Raw genomic sequence first — 23,129 nt, 5'->3', positions numbered from 1 at the left:
GGTATGAAAGATGTAAAATTTACTCTTTAGTAACATGAGATGAGCAGAAACAGACTGGGTTATGGGAGCTTTAAAGTGTTTTGACAAACGGTGACAGTTTTCTACAGGCTACAGGTGAAATCATTATAAATGTTTAAGTCTTGTGTTAGGTCACACAACATATTTGGTTGTTAGTCATATGTAGTAGACCAGTTTTTGTCAACGTGTAATGACCACCGGCTAACACCGCAAGTATATTTCAGATCTGTGGGAAACACTGATGATGAATAATATTTCTGTTTAACATTCTGTCTGAAAAGCCCAGCACAAGTGATTGAAAGTGTTTTGATACGGAGATTGTTATTTTAGTTTGCACCCTGAGGTTTAGCTAAACATATTTCACAAGCATTGCCTGAGAAGAAAAGCTCAGTTTAGTTTTGCTGCATAACTCTGTGGTCTCTCACAAAGATGAAAGTCAGGTCATAAAGACCTAAACACAGGTTTCCAAACTTGACTTTGGCACTTTAGAGGACAAAATACTTTCACAATCTGACTGTATTGAAAAAGTTGTGTCAGGGATTGAATTTTCAACTCAAGAAGATCAGCAGAAATCAGTTTCAGTGAACATTACATCCAATCCTCAGTGAAGAGAAATAACCTTTTTATCTTCAACATCTTTAACCATGTGTGTGTGTGTGAGAGAGAGAGAGACTCACCAGCTGTTCGGCCCGGTCACCTCTTGTGCTGATGTATGACACTTTGTACTGACGCACATTTGGTCCAGCTGAATCCCACGACACACGCATGCTGAAGGTCGTCAAATCACTCAGCTTAAGATTCCTGACAGCCTGTCGCACAACTACACACACAAGAATACACAAACACACACAATGGCTGTGATCATCATCAGATTATAGTTCAACATTCACCCAAAAACTCAATCTGTAACATTCTTCAGTTCTATCAGATGACGTCAAATGTGCAAGTATATTTTAAACAGTACGATGCTGACAGTGTGAGATCAGATCAGAGGTTTATTTCATTATGATGGGAAAGCTCATGTGTGTAGTTATGTGGGTGATTCTCACGAAACCATTGAAACACCACGGCACTAATGATTTTAGCTTTAAAATGTGTAATATAGTAACATTAAAAAGCATCAGAATTAACACAATACTGTGTTCTACCTTGCACAATGTGTGATTTCAACATAAGATTTTATAATTGGAAATTTTATCTCATTTTCTGCTGAAATTCTCATTACCGCAATGTGTCCGGCTGTGTTTGAACATGCGTTATGTTGTAATTTAATCAAATTAACACAAAAATATTAAGAAAATAAATAAATGGATGTTTTGCTAGACGACTTTAGATGACAGAAAAAATATTAACTGAATATTCATGTATAATAATAATGAAGAAAAATAAGGAAAATGATGTGTCCATGCCTGATGTTCTCATCCTCCGCAACACTTTTTGAGAACAGTTTTAGCACACATACAAAATTTTAATAAAGTTTGATTTTGAGTGACCAAGCACATGGACCAGTTACTTCAAGATGGCTACCAGTAAGATCATTTTTTTACAGTTAATTTGAAATATTGTCTTGTCAGAATGCTTACATGACATTTTGATTATCATTACCGCAACAGATGCTCATTAAATGTTAATTTAATTAATAGAAGCATAATACTTTGATTTTAAATGCATGTGCAGAATCTCCAAATTATGTTCTTTCAGGTTTGTCATGTCATTTTGAAAATATGTCAGTGTTTTCTGACTGTTGCGGTAATGAGATTTTTTAGGACTCATTTTTAAAATTATGTTACAAAAAGTGTTAAATGATAAGTAAAAGTTTTTAAATTAATGTTCCCATTTACTCCAGACTTTGTTTTTCAATGTCTGGTGGGAAAAAAAGTAAATTTAAGCAATTTTTACATTTTCATGCTTGACATTTTTAAAACCAAGTTTTCGTGAATCACCCATGTTTTGTTAATGTAAATGTAGTGTATGTATGATTCAGACTGACAGATCATCAGATCAGACGCTTGATCAATCATATGTAAGTGTTTTACCCGCTGCAGGTGTGCTTTTGGTCGTTGTGGCAGCTGTTGTTGTTCTGGCAACTTTAAATAAAATAAATGAAAGAAATTGAACATATTTAAGGTAAAGAGAAGATCAGTATTTAATAAAAGTATTAGTTTGTTTATGTTAATTTAATCCAGTACTGATTCACCTGTAGATTCAATGATCTCCACCTGATCACTCTCAGATTCATCTCTATAGATCCCAGACAAAGAGACTTCATATTCAGTCAGAGGCTTTAAACCCGTGATCATGTACCAGTTAGAGTTATCATTAATGAGAACCTGCAGAGAAAACACACACACACACACACACACACACACACACACACACACACACACACACACGCACACACACGCACGCACAAAGAGTTTTTTAATGTAGTAGATGCTAAAGTAGATTGAGCAGAAATCTCCTTATTCTTTTTCAGACAGGATATCAAACAGGTAAATCATCACACTAACTCAAACCTCACATACACAAAGTGAAACCTGGAGTGAGATTTGATCATAGCCACCGGTCACGTCCATATTGATAAAACGTCATCCGCTCGTTTCATAAATGTGTTTAAAAGACTCTGAGTCGTTCAATGTGTGAGGAAAACCAAATCACTGACGTCAGTTCTCTAATGACAAATATTGATCTTACGGCTAAAACTGTTTAAAATGTTATCTATGGACAGAAGATGTCATGTGTGTAAGGGTTTTATTGTGTTAGAGTATGTGTATATATACTGAATGTGTGGTTGTGTACCTCTTTAGTTTCTCCTCCAGCTGCAGGTCTCCAAATGAGTCGGTAGACAGAGACATCAGACGCAGCGTGCTGCCACGTGACTTTAAAACTATCAGTGGACACATCACTGCTTCTCAGATTCACAGGCAGAGGAACCACACCTGCATACACACATAATGATGACATACTTAACACATGTCATACTGAGGCCCTACTGATGATCTACTGACAAGCTACTGAAGAGCTACTGATAAGCTACTGACGAGCTACCGACGCCCTACCAACGACCTACTGACGCCCTACTAACGCCATACTGACAAACTACAGAACAACTTACTGACACCCTACTGACGCCCTACTGACGCCCTATTCCTATTTACGACCTACTGACGACCTACTGATGCCATACTGACGACATACCGACGCCCTACTGATAAAATGATTACACTCTATATGATTCTTTATCTCTATTATTCTTTAAGACTGTTTGTTTGTGTGTGTGTGTGTGTGTGTGTGTGTGTGTGTGTGTGTGTGTGTGTGTGTGTGTGTGTGTGTGTGTGTGTGTGTGTGTATGTGTGTATGTGTGTGTGTTCTCACTGGTGGTGAAGCTGTCTGTCAGTGGGTCTGATTGTCCCTCGTCATAGATGGCGAAGATGGCAACGGTGTACTCTGTCATAGAAGTCAGGTTGCGTAGTACCAGTGTGGTAACCGGACCCACATCAACCTGAGGTTAAACAGAAGGTTGAAGGTCAACAGACAGGTGAAAAGCAACATCACAACATCCAAAACACTGTGTGCATACTCACCTGATCGGTCTCGACAGCATCAGTTTTTACATAAACAATACGGTAACCTTTGACCTTACGAGACGCTGAGTCCCAGGAAACTTTAGCGGAGCTGTGACTGATGTCAGTGATGCGCAGGTTACGAGGTGGATTCAGAGGAAGTGAGTGAGATCATACACATGGTACGTAACTAATTAACTCTTTCCTGCTTTACTACAACTGAAGATATTAACCACAGACAGACAGACAGACAGACAGACAGACAGACAGACAGGTGTTGTGTGTGTGTGTGACTCACGTGTGGTCTGCTGTGCCGTCATGGGATCACTGGCCTCCTCTCCATACATCCCATAAACAGTTACTGTGTATTCAGTATCAGGACTCAAACCTTCCAGTTCAACCTGAGTCACAGAGTCATCGACCTTAACCTAAACACACACACACTTTAATATACAGACATTTATCTCATTGAGAATAAACCTGTGATTGTGTTTGTGTAACACCTCTTTCTCATCTGCAGCTTCTCCTCGTGTCAGAGGAGCATACAGGATCATGTACCCAGAAGCTCCTTCAGCTACTTGCCAGCGCACACGCATCGTACTGTGAGTGATGTCATACAGCTCCAGATTATTCACGGTCGGCAATGCCACTGACAATCATACAGAAACATGATTACACACGGTCAATAATACATCAGACTGTCAACAAATACTTATGACATCTAGAACAACAAATCAGGAAAAACTAATGGATCACATCGTAAATGGATCAGACTGTGAAAAACACAACATCAGTTCATAATATCAGATGAGATCCTCACAGGTGGTCTCGCTGCCTCTCAGAGCTTCACTGGCTGAGTTGCTGTAGATGGCAAACACAGCGATCTCATACTCCGTCAGAGAGTTCAGATAGTCCAACATCACAGAGTTCTCATCCCCGTTTACCACCACCTAAACAAAACAACTGTTATTACAACACATATATCACACATGTCATAACATTTAACAATACACAGACAGACAGACACAAACCTCCTCAGGTTTGGATCCTTTAGTAGCATAATAAACCACTCTGTACTTCTCCACTTGTCCTGGAGCATGAGTCCACGACACACGAAAACTTCTGGCTGTGACCTCAGATGTGATGAGATTACTGGGAGCATCAAATGACCTCGTTGAATACGGCACTGTCTCACCTGACACACACACACACACACAAACATTACTGTTGTGACCATCAGATACTTTAAGGTCCTAAACAAACTTCATTTTTAAAGATAAAATCAGCTGAGAGCAGCACTTATTGTCATGTTTAAAGGACAGAACTGTTTAAAACTATGATGTCTGATTTCGATAAGAGAATCATAATGTTTTCTGTACTAATGGATCTGATGGAGTCGTTATGAAGCAAGAACTTTCCTTAAAGAGATCTTTCTAGAAGAAGAGACAGAAACCAACCGCTGATCTCTTTGCTGAGATCATTGACCCGTTCACAAACGGTTTTGGTGAGTTCCTCTACGATGGAGCTCATCACACTGAAATCAGCCACATTATAAACGTGAGTTTCTTCTGGAGGAGAGGCGATGGTTCTCAGTTCGTTCTCATCAGCGTTCTTCACTCCTGAAGAGTCACACGGTCACATGAGACACAAAACCTCAAATACTAGTTACAGTACATTTATTCTTGGTGTTGTCATACCGATAGCAAACAGCTCAATTCCAGAATCTCTGAGTCTCTGAGCTGGAGAATGAACATCATCCTGTGACTTTCCATCCGTGATCAAAATCCCAATTTTAGGAACATCAGGTCTGGATCCCGATTCGGGCTTAAAGCTGTTCTCCAAAATGTATGTCAAAGCAAGACCTGGAAACACAATGAGTGTGTGAGTGTGTGTGTGTGTGTGTGTGTGTGTTTGTGTGTGTGTGTGTGTGAGTGTTTATATATCTGTGTCTGTGTCAGTTAGTTTGTGTATCTGTGAGTGTGTGTGTGTGTGTGTGTGTGTGTGTGTCTTTGAGTGTGTCAGTTAGTTTGTGTGTCTGTGAGTGTGTGTAAATCTATGTGTGTGTGTACCTGTGAGTGTGTTTCCTCCTTTATAAGGTAGATTCTTTACAGCATCTATGACAGACTCTTTAGTCCTGTGAGTGTGTAAATGCCATTCAATCCTGGGATCACCGCTGTACTGGGCCAACCCTACACACAAAAACACATTAGGCATTTCTTAAAGAATGTTCAACACATGACACTAATAAAACTACGACATCACAAGAGAACTTCAGGAAGTGATGCGGTGGGAAGCAGAAGCACGGTTCAGTGTTTTTCAGCTGTGTGTACGTTGCTAACCACATTCATCACAAAAACATTTCAGGGCAAAAAACTATTATAACAGTCAACTCAGAAAGACACACACACACACAGTTTAAATAGTAAAAAGTCTGCAAACGCACCGATGCGAACATGTTCTGATCCAACAGAGAAGGCCTTCACAAGACTTTCCAGGAACATCCGCACCAAACGGAAATTTATGCGGCCGATACTCCATGATCCATCCACCAGAATTACAATATCTGCAATGGCTGGGGTTTTACACATAAAGATGTCCACTGTGGAAGACACAGAGACAGAATAAAACATAGAGACAGAAACACAGAGAGCCAAAGATACACAGAGAGACAGAAACACAGAGAGACACAGAGATATGGAAACACAGATAGACATAGAGACAGAAACACAGAAAGACACAGAGAGACACAGAAACACAGAGAGACACCACGAGACACAGAAACACAGAGAGACACAAAGAGACAGAGAGACACAAAAACACAGAGAGGCAAAAAGACACAGAGACAGAAACACAGAGAGGCACAGAGAGACACAGAGATATGGAAACACAGAGACACAGAGAGATGGAAACACAGAGACACAGAGAGATGGAAACACAGAGACACAGAGACAGAAACACAGAGAGGCACAGAGAGACACAGAGATATGGAAACACAGAGACACAGAGAGATGGAAACACAGAGACACAGAGAGATGGAAACACAGAGACACAGAGACAGAAACACAGAGAGACAGAATCACAGATAGACACAGAGAGACACAGAGAGATGGAAACACAGAGACACAGAGAGATGGAAACACAGAGACACAGAGAGATGGAAACACAAAGACACAGAGACAGAAACACAGAGAGACAGAAACACAGAGAGACAGAGAGATGGAAACACAGAGACACAGAGAGATGGAAACACAAAGACACAGAGACAGAAACACAGAGAGACAGAAACACAGAGAGACACATAGAGATGGAAACACAGAGAGACACAAAGAGATGGAAACACAGAGAGACACAAAGACATGGAAACACAGAGAGACACAGAGACACAGAGAGATGGAAACACAGAGAGACACATAGAGATGGAAACACAGAGAGACACAAAGAGATGGAAACACAGAGACACAGAGAGATGGAAACACATAGAGATGCAGAGAGATGGAAACACAGAGACACAGACAGAGACACAAAGAGATGGAAACACAGAGAGACACATAGAGATGGAAACACAGAGAGACACAAAGAGATGGAAACACAGAGAGACACAGAGAGATGGAAACACAGAGAGACACAGAGAGATGGAAACACAGAGAGATGGAAACACAGAGAGACATAGGGACAAAAAGGATGAAGTCAGATGAATAATCAACAACTCTTTGGATACATCATTATAATAACTGTGATAACTGTTTACTAGCAGCATGAGGTCAATAACGTTAACAAATGACATTATTCAGTTGTGAAAACTCAGCACAAGTCATTTTTTTAGTGATTTACTGTTTACATAAACACATCCTACAGTACATCATGTAAAGAGTATTCAGTGAATATATAATCTTGATATCTTTAATACTGACTGAGTAAGATCATGACACAGATTGAAATCAATAAATAAAATCAAACTCTGATGCTCCTGATCACATGAGTAGATTACGAGACTTTAGTCTGGATTACACAAACAGGATAACATAATTTCACATAATACTGAATTTGCACGTATCATGATGATAATGTGTGTGTGTATGCGCGTGATTACAAAAACAACAGAGCCAGAGGAGTGAGGAATGTCTTTATTTGAGACTTTGTCTCCAGTACACTAACATGATGTCTGATTTTCTTCCTCAATAACACAACTCTGTGTCCCTTTAATCCAATAAACAGAAACATTTGATAAAAAACTCTCACACGCAGATATTATTACTAATACTATTCATGTACTAAACTTCTAAATTCAACAAAAACACAGCAACAAGTGTGTGTGTGTGTGTTTGTGTGTGTGTGCGCATGTGTGTGTAGTGTTCATGTTTTAACATGTTCATTTGCACTATTCAGTATCCTTTATTTAAGCTCTCAGAGTAATATACTGTAACTTAACATTACCCATAATGCCGTGCTTTATCAAGTCTCTACACATATGCTTTGAGAAATCTATACTTACAAACACAAACACACTTACAGTAGATGTCAACGTTAACAACAAAGCTTTAATGTTAAACAAAAGTAAAACAAACACAAACTGATGTAGATTGAGCTTAATGCTGTCACTGTTAGTGTATAAATGTGAAGTCAGTATAAAGAAAACACACAGACACACACACACACAAACACTCAATAAACCAGTACACACATCAATCAGGTGACATATGAACGCTGAACATATATAACAACTCATTCCAATCTTACAGAAGTTTTATATTAGTTTGTGCTTTATAAAATCAAACTTACTAGTTAAATAATAGGCAAATAAAGGAAGAAACTGTTGTGCATTGGTTGAATTTTAACTAGTATTAGAATGGATATGTAAATAACACAACAGCTTCATATACGTACAGGACCTTTAAACACACACAAGCACATAAATGTGAAGGAACATGTTTAAGGGTTCAGAGGCGGGTCAGCACTGGGTCAGGGGCGGAGTCAGGGATGGACCAGAGGCGGAGTCAGAGGCGGGCCAGTGTCAGGGTGTTGGGGTCAGTTGGGGTTAAGAGAGGTAGTTTGTAGCGTGTTAATGATTCTGACCTATAACCTTGACCCTCAGGCAAACAGTATTACATCACAACTACATTTACAGATCAAGAGGCTGCAAACTGTGGTGTCGCCCTACAGACACACACGCGCACACGTGCACGCAAACACACGCACGCACGCACGCACACACACACACACACACACACACACACACACGTCTTATCATGTAACCTGTGTCACAGTTACATGTAACTAAAGAGCAGCATTAAAGAGCATGAACAGCAGCTAATTACCTGAGAGAGATAGAGAGAGAGAACGAGAGAGAACGAGAGAGAGAGAGAGAGAGAGAGAGAGAGAGAGAGAGAGATTCACGGCACACCTGCATGCCTACAGGGCACAGAGACAGAGAGTCATATAGACAGAGATGATGTAGGATGGCAGTGAAAGTATTTTAAAGGTATTTAGCGAGTGTGGACTCGTGCACGCACTCATTTTCTATCAGAATCTGGCAAAATGACAATTTAATAAATGACTCTTTCAATTCATGAGTGGGAGATTCTGTCCTATAATCACATTTATCATAAACTACACACACAGATATTTAACAGATCATTTTGTTCTAAACTTCTGTCATGTTTTCTCAGCCAAAACCCACAAACGTGTTTGTTTATATCCTCACATCTGAATAGATGACATTAAACTCTTACATACGTCTACATCTGACATCTTTTATCTCCCGGTGCTTCATTTGATCCGTATTTAATCTACAGATATTGTACCTGTATTGAGATGGGTTCTCCTACAGATCTATTGTTAAAACATGATCATGACAGGTCATGTGGTTTAAACATTACACAAACATGAACTTTTACCATGATGTGTATCCTCTTTAGTTTTATTTACAGATAATACAAAATGTACACACGTCACTCCTCCTCCAAATGATTTTACTACCCAAACATCTCATGATTTACATTAAATACAGAACCAAACTCAACAACATTTGTTAATAAACTTGACAAATCTAAACGTCTCTTAGTTTGGTTAGAAATAGTTAATAGTTTACAGATATAATAAAGACTTAACAACAGTGATGCACCCAAATGAAAATTCTGGGCCGAAACCAAAAATTCTGGATGCACTTACAGCCAAAATGACTTAATATTTAAACAATGTTTTGTATAATTGTATTAGATTCACTGTGATAATGGATTAGCACTGACAGGAGAGACATTTGTTTTAAGTTAATATTTTTGGCCGTTATCTTCTTCTGGCTAAAAACCGATGCCATTTTTGGCCGAAATTTTGGTGCCTCCCTACTTCACAACATACAGCGTTTATCTTTACAGCTTCATGACTATTGCTATAATTATCATTGTCAGAGATGAGAAATGACTGCTGGATTATAATATTGGGATGAATTCCTGCCAGATAAATGTGTGCAGTGTTCATGGCCTTAAACTAATGTGAGATTGGTGCAGGCTGAAGATAAAGCTCACCTTCAGAGGTCTGACTGTCATGTTCAGGGTCTCTGGGGTCCTGACGTACACTGACTTCACTCACCTCTGACCCTACACCTAAAAAAACATCATCACAGAACCTCATATTAGACACTATAGACTATAATATAATCTATCATTCATCACGACATCTATATGGAATAATGGATCAACAAACATCATGTCCAGCTCATTATTACAAATCATCTTCAATTATTCTGCTTACTGTCAGGAATATAATGTCAGACATGAAGAAACGTAAGTAGCGTCCTACATGAACATTTATATTCTTTAAGCATATACAGAATATATATATATATGATTTCATGACTTTGTTTATAAAATGATCTGAGATCAGCACACAGAAGTCAAGTATTTCTTATGATTGCTCACCTGTGTATGTGGCCATCAGAGGTTTACTCTCCTCTGTTCCTCTAACAGTGGTTATCTTCACCGTGTACTCTTTACTGGGGTCAAACCCTTGGATGACGGCTTTAGGATCATTTTTATTTACAGACACCTCCTGCTCAAATCCTCCTAAAGGAAAACAAACCATGATCTTATTATCTCTATTTTATATTTCTGGTGTATATATAATTCATATAATGACTTCATGCACATAATTTTCATACACTGGGTTCCAGTCTCAAAGTAAAATATTTTGAATTGTTAAATGTTTTGAATTACCAAAACAATCGAGATTGGGATTTTACCAAAATAATCGGGATAATGAGTTTTACCAAAATAATCGGGAATAAGATAAAAAAATAATCAGGTCAATGAGCTTTACCAAAATAATTGTGAATAAGATTTTTACCAAACTAAGCGGGACATATGAGTTTTACCAAAATAATCAGGATTTTTTTTTACCAAAATAATCAGGATAATGACTTTTACCAAAATAATCAGGAAAATGATTTTCACCCAAATAATCAGGATTGTGCTTTTACCAAAATAATCGGGATTATGAGTTTTACCAAAATAATCGGGAATTAGATTTTACCAAAATAATCGGGAATACAATTTTCGGGATTATGAGGTTTACAAAAAAATAATCGGATTATGAGGTTTACAAAAAATAATTGGGAATATGATTTTTAACAAAATAATCGGGGTAATGAATTTTTAACAAAATAATCGGGATAATGAGTTTTACCAAAATAATCAGGAATATGATTTTCACCCAAATAATCAGGATTGTGATTTTACCAAAATAATCAGGATTATGAGTTTTACCAAAATAACCGGGAATAAGATTTTACCCAAATAATCGGGAATATGAGGTTTACAAAAAATAATCGGGAATAAGATTTTTACCAAAATAATCGGGAATATGATTTTTACCAAAATAATTGGGAATATGATGTTTACCAAAATAATCAGGGCAATGAAAAAAAAAATCGGGATAATGAGATTTACCGAAATAATCGGGAATAAGATTTTTACCAAAATAATCGGGAATATGATTTTTACCAAAATAATTGGGAATATGATATTTACCAAAATAATCAAGGCAATGAAAAAAAAATCGGGATAATGAGATTTACCGAAATAATCGGGAATAAGATTTTTTACCAAAATAATTGAGATAAAAAAAATTGGGAATAAGATTTTTACCAAAATAATCGGGATTGTGATTTTACCAAAATAATCGGGTTTATGATTTTAACTCAAATAATCTGGATTATGAGTTTTACAAAAATAATCAGGAAAATGATTTTTACAAAATTAATTGGGAATGTGAGATTTACCAAACTAATCGGGATAATGAGTTTTACAAAAATAATCGGAAATAAGATTTTTACCCAAATAATCGGGATTGTGATTTTACCAAAATAATTGCGATTATGAGTTTTACCAAAATAATCGGGAATAAGATTTTACAAAAAAAAAATCGAGAATAAGATTTTTACCAAAATAATCGGGATTATGAGGTTTAAAAAAATAATAATAATCAGAAATAAGATTTTTACCAAAATAATCAGTAATATGATTTTTACCAAAATAATTGGGATAATGAGTTTTTACCAAAATAAACGGCAATATGATTTTTACCAAAATAATCAGGAAAATGAGTTTTACCAAAATAATCGGGAATATAATTTTTTACAAAAATAATCGGGATTGTGATTTTACCAAAATAATCTGGATTATGATTTTAACTAAAATAATCTGGATTATGAGTTTTACAAAAATAATCGGGAAAATTATTTTTACAAAAATAATCGGGATTGTGATTTTACCAAAATAATCTGGATTATGATTTTAACTAAAATAATCAGGATTATGAGTTTTACAAAAATAATCGGGAAAATAATTTTTACAAAATTAATCGGGAATATGAGTTTTACCAAAATAACCGGGAATAAGATTTTAACCAAAATAATCGGGATTGTGATTTTACCAAAATAATCGGGATTATGAGTTTTACCAAAATCACCTGAGTCAGTGCTGTACACCAGCCTGTAGCTGTCAAACTCTCCCTTTGGTTTATTCCAGGTCACAGTGAGTACGCCGGGGCTCAACACTTTAAACCTTAGCCTTCTGGGGCTCAACACTGCAAATGAAAGGACAGCAAATATCTGATGGACTGAACGCAGCTTTATCGAACATCAACCACCATCAAACACACAGAGTCACGTTCACACTGTTGTTTCATACGACAAGTGCATCCAAATCACTCTGTGTGTACAGAACTGAAGATGCCGATGTTTGTTGTTTACAGCCTTGTTTGTATTATTGTGTGTTTGTGAGTAACATTCTTCTTCTTATGTTCTGTACACAATTGCTCAGAGGATTCAATGCAGTTGTCAATCTCATAAGTTTGCAGTGTGCACATGGCCAGAGAAAGAGTTCATCTGTGTTTCAATGTCAAACAGATGAAAAGATGTTATGATACAGCAAGTTTCACGCTCTCCTCATCCACGAGTAAGATTACCTGGCACAGAATGAAAAGAGAGGGAAACTTTTGAAAAGAAATCCAAAACAAAAGAATTTTATAAATCATTCATGTGAGACATGAGACGGTTGTAGATTGTTCATCTACAACAATGGAAAAGACCACAGTCACCCACCAGCCGCCAAAATACATCCACACATGCACACACACACACGCACACAAACTCATATGGTGTCTTTCTGTGCACTACACCACAAATCACTGTTTGTGTCTCAGTTAGCAGGCAGGTTTGTCTTTACAGACGTACACAGGCTGATGTGAGCCGTGTTGTTTTGTAAAGAGCTCATGATGTTTCCTCTTGAGGACAGTCGGATGCAGCAGGCAGAGATATAACAACAGTATCAAGAGTACCAACCTTAATGCAGGACCAGTCTGAAAACGAGTCTCCTCTCTCTCAACGGGGTAAAAACACATCCAGGCTGTCCGACACTCGCACGGCTCGACAACAACGAGTGCCCGATGGCCCGGGGTCAGTGTGAACAACTTGGTGCTGCGTCGCCAACAAAGTTTATCATTTGCACGGGTTTAACAGACGCGTCTCACGCAATGATTCAGAAGGCAAACTGAGTTTGTTTTCTTGTGCTCAATCAGACATTTTTACACAAAATTATCTCAAAATGCCACAATTATCCTTGTAAACACAGTCAGTTATGTTCCAAAACAAAAAACATGTGTCCAGCAACCCAAATAAACCTGTTATATGGTCTGTGTTTATTGTTACTCAAACAAAGAGATAAAACAATCTCACTGTCACAATCTTGACTGATTCACTTTTGTAATCTGTCTTTCATTTATAGGCATGGGCCGGTATAAGATTCTGGCGGTATGATAACCTTTAGCAAAAATACCACGGTTTCACGGTGTTGCGGTATTACCATTGCAAATATGTTATTTTCAAATGCCAGGTAAAAATAAAGCCTTTAAATTATAATATGCTTTCAAAAACTATATAATATTTTCCTAATGTATATTAAATGTAAACATCAAATCAATCACATGTCTTAATGATTTAATGAATTTTGTATAAACACAGCTCATAACTTGGAGACGGTATCACAGAACAATTTAGTGGTTTTGAAACCTTGACTGTTTAAAACCTCAGTATACCTTGAAACCGGTAACCGGCCCATGCCTACTGAAGACTATGCAGTATATTTAATCAATTCAATTTCTGTACCTTAAGAAAGTACACTAGTGTTCAATCAATCAATCAGAAAAACCTGAACAGCAGTGTTTATTTCATTTGCATGTTTGTCATGTTGTATTTATTTGTGCTATTGCTTACACTTTGATTATTTTAATACTGAATGTTTACTTGTCTTTAACAATATTTGAAGTTTATATGAGTTAGGCTGGTAGCTTTTAGGCCAGTGGTTCAGAGCGGACCAGGAGAAAAAATCTGACTGGTTTTCTACTGTATGTATTTTAAGATGAATCTTATTTTTTTTTTTAATACTGATCATTTTCAAAAGTGAGGTAGACCAAAGCTTAAAGTTTGTAAATAAACTGCAGTGTTTCACTAAATGTCTGATGATAATGTGTCTTTGTCAGAGATGTGTTTTTCAGCATCAGTGAGCCCATATTTTAAATGGTTACTGACTGTGAGCATAAAAGAAATGAAAAGTGAACAAATAAGCAAACTGAAGAAGCAAAGAAACCAAAGAGAAAACTCAAAGATGCCTGGACGTTATCTGGATTAATTTTCCTCCATTCAGAATATATTGTCAACTATCTGCTCTGCTCCTGCTTTCATCTCAGACAGGAACACAATCCTCTGGATTTGAGCTATGGATGGGAGTCTACGACAAAGAACTACATCATCACAGCATCCTTCTGATGAATAATTGTTAAATAAATACCAACAAAACATTACTGTTAAGTGCCTGTTGCAGTGCTTTCATATTTTCACAGTTTACTCTGTTTATGTTTACATATACTGTCAATCCATCGGTTTAAAAATGTCTCAATCGACCCGATATCGAACTTTGGGACATCCGTAAGTATATTACACTCTTCAGGTTTGATACCTTACAAATGGCAGCTACACCCATAATGCATTTTGGTTCTAGAGTGACGTCACCTGACAAAGACTCATACATTATCATCAAACATGTTGAATTGTTGTCATCTTTTCTTTACTTTACTTTAAGCACATGAGATGAAGTGATGTAACTGTTACACATCTGACAGACTGAGAAAACACAACGTGTGAAGGGTTTCATTTCTGTGCCACTACACCGCCAACAACAGAATTGCAATAATAATCCTAAATATCACACAGACAGACACCTACAAATAGTTTATATTACACTACATATTAAGCTGATATTAAAGAAAATAACTAACTATTAACTTGTGTGTGTGATCATGAAGACTAAGAACAATAAATAAATAAACAGTTTATAATAATAAACCAGGTTGATGAAAGAGTTTGTTTAAAAAGAAAGAGTTTTGTCTGCAGATATCTCATGTGATGTATGTCAGTATAGATTGTAATGTATCCTGTAGACACCTGAGGTGAGACACATGGCAGGTATTTGAGTAACAGATCTGAACGTGTCCACTGGATGAGCTCCAGGTCTTTCTGACTGACTGTAGTGTGAACTAATGGAATGTGATCGCTCTCTAAAACATCTCCTAAAGCTACTGAAAACATCAGCAACACACACAAACTAAATATAAACAAGCCGATTGAAAAAGCTTTTAGCAAATCCAGTTGCTCCCGGCGCTGCGGTGAAGCTGACCACTGCTCCATGTGTGTGTTTGTGTGTGTGTGTGTGTGTGTGTGTGTGTGTGTGTGTGTGTGTGTGTGTGTGTGTGTGTGTGTAGAGTTACATTTCAATTATGGGTTACCCTGTGGTCTGTGTGGGTCCTAACACTGACCCCCAATGTAGTTATGAGGACACTATACTTTCATAAAGCACCGTCTTTTGGATGAGACGTTAAACTGAGGTGCTGACTCTTTGTGGTCGTTAAAAATTCCAGGATGTTTGTCGAAAAACAGAAAAACAAAAACTTGCCCATTGGCCTACTAATCATCCTTTCATACATTGATTGTCTACTTCACTCTGTCTGCTCTCCATTAATTAAACTGGTCTGTGATGGGTGTTCTGCCACAATATGGCTGCCGTCACATCATACAGGTGGATGCTGCACATGAAAAATATTATTATTATTATTATTATTAGTATTATTGTTATTATTATTATACTTGACAGATGTCACACTTTCTTTCATAGACAATGTGAGAATGATAGAACAAGTGGGAATCATCACAAACAAGCAGATCAATAGCTAGAATTCATTCAAATGTACGTTTTGACATGATTTTAATTTTACTTCAGGGATCTAAGATTTATAATAGTTAAAAAGTTAGTTAGAGTGAAAGAGTGCAGACATTATCTGATTACACAGCAGGGTTTCTGTAACCAGATCTTCTTTCATCTTATAAACAGAATGTGATTGGAAAGAGAGAGACCACACTATTTCATGTAGTTATGGTTTAAGTTGACTAGTTAAAAAAATCTATTAATTTTCAAAAATCATCCAGCCCTAAAATAAAGTATAAACAGAGAGACAGACAGACAGACAGACAGACAGACAGACAGACAGACAGAGACAGACAGACAGACAGACAGACAGACAGACAGACAGACAGACAGACAGACAGAGACAGCTGTACCTTGAGCATGTGTGTGGAGTGCTGATGTCACAATCAGGATAAACAGCAATCGAACCTGCATCCTTACAGCTGATAGAGATAAACACACAACAACATCATATTTACAAACTACACAAACATCACTCAGCACACGCACAACATCACAAACTACACAAACATCATCCAGCACTGACAGCACACGCACAACATCACAAACTACACAAACATCATTCAGCACATGCACAACATCACAAACATCATCCAGCACTTACAGAACATGCACAACATCACAAACTACACAAACATCATTCAGCACATGCACAACATCACAAACTACACAAACATCATTCAGCACATCCACAACATATCAAACTACACAAACATCATTCAGCACATCCAATCCATCACAAACTATACAAACATCATCCAGCACATCCACAACATATCAAACTACACAAACATCATTCAGCACACGCACAACATCACAAACTACACAAACATCATTCACCACACGCACAACATCACAAACTACACAAACATCATCCAGCACTGACAGCACACGCACAACATCACAAACTACACAAACATCATTCAGCACATCCAGAACATCACAAACTACACAAACATCATTCACCACACAAGCACAACATCACAAACTACACAAACATCATTCACCACACAAGCACAACATCACAAACTACACAAACATCATTCAGCACTGACAGCACATGCACAACATCAGAAACATCATTCAGCACATCCACAACATCTCAAACTACACAAATATCATTCAGCACATCCACAACATATCAAACTACACAAACATCATTCAGCACATGCACAAAATCACAAACTACACAAACATCATCCAGCACTGACAGCACACGCACAACATCACAAACTACACAAACATCATTCACCACACGCACAACATCACAAACTACACAAACATCATTCAGCACATCCACAACCTATCAAACTACACAAACATCATTCAGCACATGCACAACATCACAAACTACACAAACATCATTCAGCACTGACAGCACACGCACAACATCACAAACTACACAAACATCATCCAGCACTGACAGCACACACACAACATCACAAACTACACAAACATCATTCAGCACATCCACAACATATCAAACTACACAAACATCATTCAGCACATCCAATCCATCACAAACTACACAAACATCATTCACCACACGCACAACATCACAAACTACACAAACATCATCCAGCACTGACAGCACACGCACAACATCACAAACATCATTCAGCACATGCACAACATCACAAACTACACAAACATCATTCACAACACAAGCACAACATCACAAACTACACAAACATCATTCACCACACAAGCACAACATCACAAACTACACAAACATCATTCAGCACATGCACAACATCACAAACTACACAAACATCATTCAGCACATCCACAACATATCAAACTACACAAACATCATTCAGCACTGACAGCACATGCACAACATCACAAACATCATTCAGCACATCCACAACATCTCAAACTACACAAATATCATTCAGCACATCCACAACATTTCAAACTACACACTCAACATTCATCACATGCTCATCATCACAAACTACACAAACATCATCCAGCACTGACAGCACACTCACAACATCACAAACTACACAAACATCATTCACCACACGCACAACATCACAAACTACACAAACATCATTCAGCACATCCACAACATATCAAACTACACAAACATCATTCACCACACAAGCACAATATCACAAACTACACAAACATCATTCAGCACTGACAGCACACGCACAACATCACAAACTACACAAACATCATCCAGCACTGACAGCACACACACAACATCACAAACTACACAAACATCATTCAGCACATCCACAACATCACAAACTACACAAACATCATTCAGCACAACATCACAAACTACACAAACATCATCCAGCACTGCAGCACACGCACAACATCACAAACTACACAAACATCATTCAGCACATCCACAACATCACAAACTACACAAACATCATCCAGCACTGACAGCACACGCACAACATCACAAACTACACAAACATCATCCAGCACTGACAGCACACGCACAACATCACAAACTACACAAACATCATCCAGCACTGACAGCACACGCACAACATCACAAACTACACAAACATTATTCAGCACATCCACAACATCACAAACAGTCAGCACACACACACAACAGATATATTTTTGTGACCCCGCTAATAAACAGAAGTGTGTTATGTTGTGTTATGTTGTTGTGTTATGTCGTGTAATGTCGCACATACCTGATGTTCGAGCATGAAGTGAATCAGTTCAAGTGAATGAATCGCGTGCAGCGAAGTTCACGCGCACTGAGATGAGACCGAGCGGTGCGCGTGCAGCGCGTGACAGAATCTTCCCGCCTTCAGAAGCAGTCAATCAATCTTCAGAACTACATCATTCCGTGAGTGAAATTAACAACAACTATTTCATTCAGTTAATATGTATTTAAAACAACACGACACGCAAGAAAAGCTTCTTAAAGCAGAAGATTTAGACTCTGACAGGAATAAATACATCACAAATACAAATTATTCAAAAGAGTTTGCCACTTAATGCTTAATAAAGTTCACCAAAACTGTGTTTTAACATCAAGAGACTGACTAAGATTAAGTTTCTGATGTCTGAAACTAGTGATGAAGACTTTAGTGATGAAGACTTTAGTGATGAAGACTTTAGTGATGAAGACTTTAGTGATTAAGACTTTAGTGATGAAGACTTTAGGATGAGTTGGGTGGATCATCAGGTTCTGTACGGGATGTGTTCACACACATGAGAAGAGGAATGATAACAGGTCACGACACCACAACACATCAACTCAACACACACTGTTCATCTGTTGGGTGCGTGCGTGCGTGCGTGCGTGTGTGTGTGTGTGTGTGTGTGTGTGTGTTATACTGTACTCCAGTAATACTGACACATATGCAATAACACTCAGAGGATGATGAGGATCATTCAGATCTTGTATAGCTCAGTGTTAGAGTCTTGTGTTAGCAGCACAAAAGCTCGTGGGTTTGAACACACTTACTGTACTGATATAAGAAATGTGTAGTCTACTTTGTAATGCACTCACTGTAAATCACTTTTCATAAAAATGCATTAATGTAAATCATTCATTAAACTGACCATTGACAGCAATATTCATATTGACCTCTGACCTCGTTCAGTGAACCTGAGCTATCAGGAGACCGTCAATCATTGTCAATACAGGTGCGGGTTTGTGACATATTTTTCTTTGTAAATTCTGGAAAATTACAGTACAGTCTGTCGACACACTTCAGGTATTCAGTCTGAAATAAATTCATAAGATAAGTAAGATGTAAATCATACAGAGACAATGCTGTAGTAACACAACAATGTTTATGAAGTTTTTATCAATAATTATTAATACAGTGATGCACGCACAAACATCTGACTGAATCCAGAGCATTGATAGAGTTTGGGATAATTTTGTTTGTTGTAACACAATGAGTGCTGGTGTGTTTAGTGCATGCAGTGGGTCAGATTATGTGAAGTGTTGTTGTGTATTTGATAATTGACGCATGTCTCCATCTGCTGTTTAGTGTCTGAAACTACAGTGTGAGGGACAGAGAGTCACGTGCTATCAGTTACATCTGTGATGATGATCAGTTACAGTAATACTTGAATGGATCTATATAGAGCACTAGCACTGGGTCATGTGTGTTAGTTCAGTAGCCTACAAAAGTCCTCCAAAGAAAGAAAGATGATCATGAACTGACATCAAACTCATTAATGCAAGCTAACGCAGAAGAACAGTTAGCTGAAAACCATTATGATTAAAACAAGATATAAAATGAAGAAGACAACATAAAGAGTGAGTGAGCGAATGAATGAATCAGGGTTCACACGGGTCCTTGAAATCCTTGAAAGTTTGTGAATCTGGGGGAAAAAATTCAAAGCCCTGGGAAGTTTTTGAAAATATACATATTATAATATAATAATGAGAAATTGGAAGAACGCAGGTGAGCCCTCCTTTCAGGAGTGGAGTATAGAATTGGCAAAAGTGGCTTCATATGAAAAAATCTGTTTCAATATCAATGCCGGGGCGGACAAATATTTGGCAAAATGGGGATTATATGTGCAATATATTGCTACTAGATGAGAACGTGGTGCATGTTAGAAAATATATATTTTGAATGTAATTTTTTTTTTGTTTTTTGTTCTTTTTCATTTATAGTAATAATTTATGTTTATTTAAAATGTATCATCATTGCGGGATACATGTTATGCTGGAAAGCATGAAGGGAATACAATGTTGTTTATAATGTATCAGTGATGATCAAAAAATTTTAATAAAATGCTAATGATAAAAAAAAAAGAAAATATACATACATAGATACAGGTCATTAAAAGTGCTTAAATCTATTTTATGCAAGAAGTTTTCTGGAAAAAAATCCATATTATTCCCTGTGTAGTGTAGGATAATATCATAAAAATTCGAGACTTTTTAATCACACGTGCTAAACTGTTCACTTTAAATGTTTATATCTTCTGTATGCGAATGTTGATTCATACCAAAATGCTTTTTTGCATAGTTGTGTTTGACACATGAAAACGTCTCGGGTTACGTATGTAACTGTTGTTCCCTGAGAAGGGAACGAGACGCTGCGTCTCCCTTGTCATACTTCCTGTGTCCCTGTAACGCCGTCTTTGGCAATATTTCAGATAGTGATATACTTCCTGACTCCCACGTCACCCTGTCTTTGTTGTTAAGCCTCATCATTGGTTGAATTTAATATACACATTCAGACACACTTACCCCTGGAGGCTTCCCCAAAGTGTCACCGCAGTGACGCAGCGCGAGTTCCCTCGAAAGGGAACTGTAACAATGTATCTTAAAAGTTAACACAATGTAACCTTGCTCTCACTTATAATGTGTCCCCACATTTAGTCCTTGAATTTGAGGGTATTAGACCTTGAAAGCTCCTTGAATTTGAAGTTAACTAAAGTGTGGGAACCCTGCTGAATGTGAGATGTTGATTTTCTTTTTAACCAACAAGAGGCAAAAAGCCAAGAGACAAGGGCTGATACACTGTCAAAAATAAAGCTGTCACTGGGGCTGTACCCTTTAAAAAGGTCTTAATATCTACAATTTGGGTACAAATATGTATCTTTGAAGTAGTAATATGTACTTTTGGCTATACTGCCCTACAAAGGCAAAAGACATTAACTCGATAGAGTGTAAAACTGAGAAAAATGACTTTAAAGTATTGACTTTTTAGTGAGTTTCAGTTGTCAGTTAATTTCTTCTTTATTTTATTTTCTCGAAAAAACAACAAAATTGACTCAAGATACTTATGCACATAATAAAGGAGGTCTTGAATGTCTCAAAAATATCAATAACTAATTTTTGAACAAAAACAAAGTTACTGCCTTTTGCCTTTGTATAGGGCAGTATAAAAGTGTACTTTTTTAAAAGGTGGTGTCCCAGTGACAGATTATTTCTGAGATTGTATCTTTCCTTTAAACTTCAGTTTGTTTAACCTTTTAAAGTCTGTGTATTTTTATGTTTTTCCACACCGCAGACCTTTGTTATTAGTGTCTGCTGAGGCATGTCTGATGATGTCATTACAGTAATCCTGACATGTCAGTACTATAGGCCTCGGGCTACAGAAACTACAGAGAATCAAGAATGAGACAACTCAGTTATCTTTAGATTAGAGAGAGGAAGAGAAAATGTGTGTGTGTGTGTGTGTGTGTGTGTGTGTGAGAGAGACTCAGCTCTGATGGAAACAATATGGATCTTTACAGGTTTTGAAATGTGAGTAATCTGTTGCATGTGCACTTTTTAGGAAGTAAATATTTGTCCATCTCTGGTCAACGGTCAATGTGTCTTTTCAAACAGCAGTGACGGTGACCTGCTCTATTTCTGATCAGATGAATCCAGATCAAAACATTTAAGACAAATAATACATTTACAAACTTCTCAACCCAACACAGAATAAACACTAATGGTGTGTCAGCATCGATAATTTTCACAATAACAAATAAAAAACTGGTGTTTGGTGGGCGTTCTGGTGCAATATGGCTGCCGTCGCATCATCCAGGTGGATGCTGCACATTCATATGTAAAGGGTTTTAGTGCTACAGAAAAGCGCTATATAAATGTAATGAATTATTATTAAAAAATGATGATAATGTACTCTGACTTGACCAATGTGATGACATCCTAGATGTAGGTGACATTTTTTCATCAGAACAATACAGATTTTTTATTCATGATGCAATTCAATATTTTGCAATCAACCAGAAAAACAGTTTTATGAGACTTCATATGAGATGGTCATGAACTACA

At 37.4% G+C, this 23,129-nt stretch overlaps 1 protein-coding gene across 3 annotated transcripts in view; it reads right to left on the bottom strand.

Annotated features, from left to right (window-relative positions):
* col14a1b (collagen, type XIV, alpha 1b) overlaps window positions 1-19,198 on the bottom strand; it is a 32,823-nt gene extending 13,625 nt beyond the window's left edge. Inside the window, exons 1-19 of one of the 3 annotated variants that reach the window (XM_073858693.1) lie at window positions 19,060-19,198; window positions 16,744-16,812; window positions 12,543-12,659; window positions 10,496-10,639; window positions 10,103-10,180; window positions 6,025-6,180; window positions 5,651-5,770; window positions 5,279-5,443; window positions 5,039-5,200; window positions 4,613-4,776; window positions 4,402-4,531; window positions 4,085-4,230; window positions 3,883-4,009; window positions 3,603-3,745; window positions 3,394-3,520; window positions 2,818-2,957; window positions 2,216-2,348; window positions 2,055-2,105; window positions 696-838 (exon numbers count right to left, since the gene is read on the bottom strand). In XM_073858693.1, coding sequence (XP_073714794.1) covers window positions 696-838; window positions 2,055-2,105; window positions 2,216-2,348; window positions 2,818-2,957; window positions 3,394-3,520; window positions 3,603-3,745; window positions 3,883-4,009; window positions 4,085-4,230; window positions 4,402-4,531; window positions 4,613-4,776; window positions 5,039-5,200; window positions 5,279-5,443; window positions 5,651-5,770; window positions 6,025-6,180; window positions 10,103-10,180; window positions 10,496-10,639; window positions 12,543-12,659; window positions 16,744-16,804 — 2,307 coding nt within the window. In that variant the 5' untranslated portion in view covers window positions 16,805-16,812; window positions 19,060-19,198. The remainder of the gene's footprint in view (window positions 1-695; window positions 839-2,054; window positions 2,106-2,215; window positions 2,349-2,817; window positions 2,958-3,393; window positions 3,521-3,602; window positions 3,746-3,882; window positions 4,010-4,084; window positions 4,231-4,401; window positions 4,532-4,612; window positions 4,777-5,038; window positions 5,201-5,278; window positions 5,444-5,650; window positions 5,771-6,024; window positions 6,181-10,102; window positions 10,181-10,495; window positions 10,640-12,542; window positions 12,660-16,743; window positions 16,813-19,059) is intronic. The other 2 variants (XM_073858694.1, XM_073858695.1) reach the window with 2 other exon arrangements.
* Window positions 19,199-23,129: the final 3,931 nt, after the last annotated feature.

Source organism: Misgurnus anguillicaudatus, chromosome 20 (assembly GCF_027580225.2).
Source record: "Misgurnus anguillicaudatus chromosome 20, ASM2758022v2, whole genome shotgun sequence".
In the NCBI taxonomy this organism is placed as follows: Eukaryota; Metazoa; Chordata; class Actinopteri; order Cypriniformes; family Cobitidae; genus Misgurnus; species Misgurnus anguillicaudatus.
The sequence above is the reverse complement of the archived record's forward strand: the minus strand, read 5'-3'. Positions and strand labels throughout refer to the sequence as shown.